The following is a 7452-nucleotide window of genomic DNA, read 5'->3' on the forward strand; positions in this document are numbered from 1 at the left end:
GAAAGTGTTATTGCCTGCATAAAATCTCAAGGAAACTGAGTGTATCTATCTACGCAGTATTGCAACATAACTATTTATGTGCATCTGCAACTCTTTCATGTTAGAGAAATATTAACAAAAGAACAAACAATGCGGCATGGAAGCATGGAAATCCCTAAAAACATTGCATGGAATTTTAGACTATGGAAAATGGTAGCCTGGTTTGTTTCTGATAATTAGTTACACTACTAGTCTGGTGCAGTGTTTGAATTTCACGACCATTTTTTCTTTATGAAACTTATTTTAATGTTAAAAATATGTGAAAAAATTGAATAATAGATATACTGGCATTCTTACAGTACAAAAAAAGGTACAAAAGTAAACCATAAAGATAGCCACAGTCACGAATATAGTAACCTATGTAACCTGAAATAAAGCTTCCTTTACCTTGTAAAGAAAAAAATGGGCACTGGCACGTCCTGATCTTCTAAAAAGTGTCACTTCAAATTGTTACACGATTGATTCCCCCACAGACCCCTAACTAGATAGCCCCTCTCTATAGCTAACTCCGCGTATAACTGGGGCATTGTTTAATTTGCTACATTCATAATCAGAAATTAATTCAGAACGGTTCATAATATTCATCTTATCACTCATAGTCACAGAAGCAAGATGTTATAGATGACAGAGCTTCACATGTTGAAATTTCAAAGTTTCAAAGCCTCAACGACAAGTCAAGTTGCCCAATATCCTCCTGAACATGCTCGGAAGCGTAACCCCTGGACCAAGAACCCACCCCTTCATTGGGTCCAAAGCTGTATTCTTTTCTTCCGGCGAGCCTCACATAAGTTTGTCCTTGGTTATCCACAACGTTAACCCCAAGAGCACGACCAAGATGGTGCGAAGGAGTGAAGTTTGATCTTTGCTCCGGTGCTCCGTAAGACTGCATGGTCGAACTCATTTCCCTGCTCTTCTTGGCAAGAGTCCTCTCGAGCTTGTGAGCATTTTGGTGACCCCCTAGCGCTTGAGAGCTGTAGAACTTTCTCTGGCAATAGTTGCATGAGAATATCCTGGGTTCAATGGGACTTATAGGGGAAGGAGAAGATGAGGAAGAGGAAGAAGGTTCAAGAAGAAGATCAAGATTGAGGTGATTGATCTGATCATCTGGCTGAGTTAGGTGAAGAGAAGAATTGGGGTGGAAATTCATGGCCATAGAAGATAGTGGCAGTAAGTGTAGTGTGGGAAAGAAAGCAATAGAGAGGAAAGGATATAGGGTGCGAAGTGGGGGGGGTGAGAGAGGATGTTTATGTAATATAAGAGGGTGAAAGGTTCACTGTTCCTGCAGACAGAAATAGTAGTATATTGAGTGAAAGAGTGAGGGTATTGAGTGAGATAGAGGGACATGTATCTGCAAGATCAATGGAGAATCAAAGAGGTTGTCGCCTTCATTAATGGCAGAGTTTGGATCCTTTGTCGGTCGATGGCCAAAAAATAATGTTATGGGGTACCCCGTATGAAACCCACCAAGAAGATTAATCAGGTTTTTTTGTATTTTAACTTTGTTTCTGTCTCTTGAAAATGAGTGAACGTTTGCAATAAGCATGTATGTAATGAGAAAATTGTTGTAAGTAGCGTTGTTGTTGTTGTTGTGGTGACCCCTTGTCAACAAGGAGTTTAAACTCAAATCATGCAGTGTTCCATCAATGTTCCAATTTTGGAATTACAAAATGGGGAAGATAAACCATCTTGACTCGACTAAACAATGAACATGATTGGAGACTATTTTTACGTTTTTGTCTTAAATCAAGAGCGTGCTATATATACCTATGCCACTATCTGTCCATTCAGGATTGGACACTCAACCCATTTTAACGAAATCAATTAACCACTATTCAACCATTCGTATGAATTACTTACTATCATCCACTCTATAAATTTTTGTACAATAATCTACCTAGTAATTAATATAGAACCAATGCATATCTGTCTGCCCATATGTACATATAATAATCAGTACAAAGCCTACTCAATTTGGTTTTATTCAATCAATAATGGCAGACCAACCAATAATCCATTTTTTCTCATCATGTTAATTGAATTTACACGATGTGGATTATTACCTTTCGTCCCAATGCAAAGCACGCAATGACATGAGCATTGCCAGATATACCCCTCCCCCAAAAAATAATATTTTCAACTCTGTCACTCAGGTGTATGTATTAATTATAAATTTTATTTTATTTTATTTTCCTACAACTCTACGTTTCACCCTGCACCGTACACCCTCACTTTGAATAGAATCATGAAATAAATAAAAAGGCAGGGTGACTTGTGCACAATATTCCTACATGTCGATATGTAGTGAATTTCGTACTGTTCCCTTTTGAAATCCATCTCTCTGATTCTCTGTGTCGTTACAGCACAACAACTACTACTACTACTACTAACAGTGACAGTTCCAGAACTGATTCGTATTGAATGCTATGCCTTCAATTTCATCAACTATGGTCAATAGCCAGAATGGAGAAAGAAACAGATGGTTGTAGCTCTGTACTCTGTCTTTGGAACGGTGCCCTTATTAATTATGACCAAACCTCCTCTTCTATCTGTCTTTCTCTCTCCATTATTCTGGCTCAGTGATTTTACAAATGTGTTGACTGGGCCAAGCACATGGGTGACGGAGTTATAAAATATGTAATTTCTTTGTGCAAGAGCAAAAAGGTTAATTATTTATAAAATTGTTGAGTAGCAGAGAAATAAAAATGGAAGCGTTCAACCCAGAGAGGTATTTGTAATGGCACAAAATCCCCATCACGGAATAGGGTTTGAATAGTTTAATGGTAAAACATGATTGAGGGATCATAATCTTGTCATCGGCTATGATTGCGGAAGGGGTTGTCTGCAAATCGCAGACACAGAATGAACCAAGAAACTACGTCCTGTTACCGTATCAGTCACTTGGTCTTAAGATTCCAAAGCTAAGTAAACATTAATTCTTGTGCAAAACTAAACAATATCCACTCATTCAAATGGGATGTTTCCCTTCCTACTTCAACAAACCTACATTAATCATAACTAGGTTCCATGTATACACAGACTAATCTTAATTAAACTCACTCGAAAATACAATTATAAGGGATTGTCTGGTAGACATGTTACATAACTGCACTCATTTCTGAATGTTCACCTGTTTAAATTAAGACACATACCATGATACCATGACCGTGATAACAAACCACTGTTATTGAGATGATGTCTACTGTACCAAAAAATGTGTGCTTCTCATTTTTTTTTATCACTTCATGCGCGCTACCCACCATAACATAGCTTTTTGGGATTAATTATCTTGGATATTAGTTTATGACCGGACTTAGAATTTATAAATGCTACTAAAATTATATATATACATTATCTTAATGAATATTTAACTTATATATTTCTTTCAATATTCACAATACCAAAGGTTTGAAACTCATGTGAGTATTTCTAGTTTCTCAAACTAAAAGAGTTAAATGAATTTGTGTGTATTGTAAGTTTTGAACTGATAGACTAATCAGATCAGTCTTAAAGTTTTATTTTTAGTTTAATCAGTCTTTCCGTTTCAAATATTAGGTCGTTTTGGCTTATTCAAATGAGTTTATTAACAGAAATTACGAATGTATTTCCACGATTTCTTTTATAAATACTTTTGGTGGAGAAAGATAAAAATTTGCATTAATTTATCTGTATATTAAAATAATTTATGTGTTACAAAGTAATGTTATTTTTTAAAGAATTGTGATTAAAATAACATTACTTTATAAAAGAAAAAAGTCACTACTTTAGTATACATTTAGCATAAAAATAAAATTGATAAAAATACATAATTAAAAATGAAAAAACATGATAGTAAAATGTAGAACAAATAAACATAGTTAGTAAAATTTACGAAACGGTTATAATTTAGAGGTGAAATATAAAATTAAGATAAATACATTAAATTAAAATTAAGATGAATATCAAAATATTAAAAATTAGATAAAGTGAGGGATTTCTCGAGAAACTTAGAGAGAAAAGAAATCAGCGAAGAAAAACATTGTTTGGGTTATGGCCCATTTGATTTACACAACATAAATCTAAAAATGCATCACTATATACTAACTCTCAAAAACAAAAGACTATGTATATACTTGATGTAGTGAAATTGAATTTTATCAACTCTAGATTTTAAATTTATTCATAGAATAAATAAATATAAAAAGGATTTCTGACTTTGGCGTGGGCCTTATACAACTACTCCACTCTTCCAAAAACAACTCAATAGGAAAGTCTATCCACAAGATTGAGGTCGTAATTAATATCTCGAAGCCGATACTTAATAAATTGCACATTAATCTATGTTCTTAGTTCTTTTTAAAGTAATCAAATAAAAAAAATTGTCTATATTATTTATAGTACAATTTATAAATATGCATATATATGATCTGGTAATTTATTTAAGTTTTATTGCAACATAAAATGACAAAAAAAGCATATTGTATGATCCATAAAAGGGCTTTGTGTAAAAAAATAATTAGAGTAATAAAATAATACATGTAATTGAACTAATTCTTTTGGATTTTTTTTATAAAATTATATTTTTATCATTTTATTATCTCATGAAGGTATTTAAGATTTATTTATTTCAATGCAAATAATTAAAAATTTACAAAGAGGATGAAATGAAAAAAAAAAGGAATTAATCTTGAAACAAATTTAAGTTTTAAGAGAACATTAATTTTTTGGTAAAATTTTATTTTATTTTTTGTTGAAGTAGAGAACATTAATTTGTTATGTATAGTCCCTCTTTGCTTTCTTTCCAAGAATGACGTATTGAAAAAAAAATATATAACAACTCGATTAATTGCCTATAGACTAATTGTTTTTAAATAAATATAATATTATTAATAGTGCAGGAGATTGATGAAAGAAAAAAGCAATGAATTATAAAGGTTGTGTTCTTTTGTGAAGGATAATTAGAATGAGAGGGAGTGGGAGAAATCGGAAGGATTAGATAGTGAAGTTAGTATCGTTTTAGAAGTGAATTTAGAATAAATGAGAGAATGGAGTTTGCAAAAGTTTGTGATTGGATTAACTGAAGTGACATATTAAAAACACTTTTAATCAATAAAAAAGTTAGATTACCAAAATATCCGTATTATTATGTGTAATATAAAATTATATATAAATAGTTTAGAAATATTTTTTTGTAAATTTTATTGAATGATTGAAAATATAAAAAAATTATTTATAAAAAATAATAATATAATATATTTTGCATGAAAATAAATTTAATATATAAAATAAAAAATAATTTATTTACATGAAGAGTTTTTTTATTTTTTAATAGTAATTTTAAAAATAATAAATTTTTATTATAACAATAATAAATTATTATTTGCGTTATTAAATTTTATTATTAAATTTTATTATGTTGTTTTTTGTAATAAGAAGGACGAATATAAATTAAAAGGATAATTTGATTAATCTTTTAGTGTCACCTCTAATCTCATTATTGATAATGAAATTAAATATTTCTCTAATTATTTCCTCTCATATCCTTGTATCAATTAAAACAAAATAAAGTACTTACTTACCGATCATTGTTTCCATATCCTTATAAATAATACATTCATGGAAAATAACAAGGTGGAAGTCTGAACGGGAGATTTTTCTTTTCAAGAGAAAAAGAACATCACTTTGAATTAACAATATTTTTTTCACCTAACAACAGATAAATATTCAGAAGTATTTCCCACCTTGAGTTTATTTAGTGGCATTTCTTCATAGATAAGCATAGTAAAGTAGGTGTTTGACACCACCATCTTCTGAATGAAAGCTTTACTGTTCACTTTCTCTTGGCTATGGTGTCTGCACTGCACCATTGCCTGTCGGAGACATTGGTATCTCACGCACTTTAGCTTTAATCAGGAGAATCAGGACACAGATTGTTACAATCTCATCAATTCCCTTTAATAAACTTCTGGATCCGCATATTTTTCCCATTTCAAAACGACAAATCGGAAATGTTCATGAAATCTATACTTTTTTCTGTGTATCAAGATATTTCAATCAAAAGCAAGGGATTAGTGATCCTTCATAATGTCTGATATATAGATATATAGATATAACCCAAACCAGTACAACTTCTCTCAGCCAAACCTTTACAAAAAGTGTTCTTAATCTCTTTGTTTTTGTTGCATATTCATTGACTGCTTTTACACACCCTTTCGAAAAACTTAATCAACACCATCTAAATTATATAACTTTTTCTTTTCAATTTTTTTTTAAAAAAAATCCGTTTTCAATAAGCCCATGTTGGTAATGATTATAGATTTGAAGTGGGTGACAGAGACATGGGAGAACTGCAAAGCCTAGTGACAAACATTGATAAGATGGAAGCAAAGTCTTCTGTCTCACGCTTGGATATGGAATATATGCGAAAGACAGACTCAGATAATAAGAGGTTGTGACAAGCACGTTGGTTGTTTTTTCTGGTTTCTATGTAAACCAAACTCGATCATATGTGAATAATGATTGATGCAGTTAGTAAGAATTGAGCTTATTCTGACGTGAATTTGAATACTCCAACTTATATATATGATGATGACTTTGTTAATGATCAATAATAACTTGAAAGTGCTATGATCTTAAGGAGTTTTTAAGAACAAGATCAATATTTGAGCATTGAAACATTTTTGTGCCTCCCTCCATGTGGATAATGATCTCTACTGTGGATCTTCTCTTTTTTTTTTTTTCTGAATTAGTGATAAACATTTCTTTTGTCGTACAAATTTCAGCTTTAGACTTTAGTTATGGCTTATATAGTTGTGACTTGTTATGACATGATCGATCATTAAAGCTCCAAAATGAACATGTCTCATCACTTGCAAGTTGCAACTCCTCGGGTCTACGCATTTTCTTTTTGATGCTTCATTTTGTCGCTTTGCCTATTGCGATATTCAACTAGGGTGATGAAGCCATTTTAGCTAGGTCGCGCACTCTTCTTTTTTAGTCTAAATATGGAATTGGAGAGTGCAATATGAAAATCTATCAAGTCACGGGGCTAGAGTCAAAGGTTAACTATGTGACAATTTCACACACATTAACGTAAGACTCCAAATATTTGTGATTTGGATCCTCTTCTTTCTTCAATCAAAAACACTTCATTGTGAGATTGAGTAGACGAATCAAAAACACTTCAATATAAACAAACCAGAGTTTGCATGTTGGGTAGATCTCACAGTGTATAAGCAGCATACAATAATAGATTTACACCACAAAAGACTCAAATCTAAATAACTCCCGTAGAGCATAATTTTCAATAAAGTCATGAGCAATCATTTCCTTTTCATTATTCTTTCTCATAAATCCAAAATACAATCACTTTCTTTGAAAAGAGATTGTCTAAAGAACTTAACAACATAATAACAAATAACAAAGTTGTTGTAGGTT

General features: G+C 31.7%; 1 protein-coding gene across 1 annotated transcript; it reads right to left on the minus strand.

Moving 5' to 3' along the window:
• Positions 1-307: 307 nt before the first annotated feature.
• Positions 308-1577, minus strand: ZFP2 (zinc finger protein 2). The gene has a single exon (XM_028062695.2). It carries the CDS (start codon positions 1190-1192, stop codon positions 695-697), a length of 498 nt encoding a protein of 165 aa, XP_027918496.1. The 5' UTR covers positions 1193-1577; the 3' UTR covers positions 308-694.
• Between the last annotated feature and the right edge of the window lie 5875 nt (positions 1578-7452).

The sequence above is a fragment of the Vigna unguiculata genome, chromosome 3, assembly GCF_037176805.1.
Source record: "Vigna unguiculata cultivar grain cowpea cultivar isolate G323 ecotype 2 chromosome 3, ASM3717680v1, whole genome shotgun sequence".
Taxonomy (NCBI): Eukaryota; Viridiplantae; Streptophyta; class Magnoliopsida; order Fabales; family Fabaceae; genus Vigna; species Vigna unguiculata.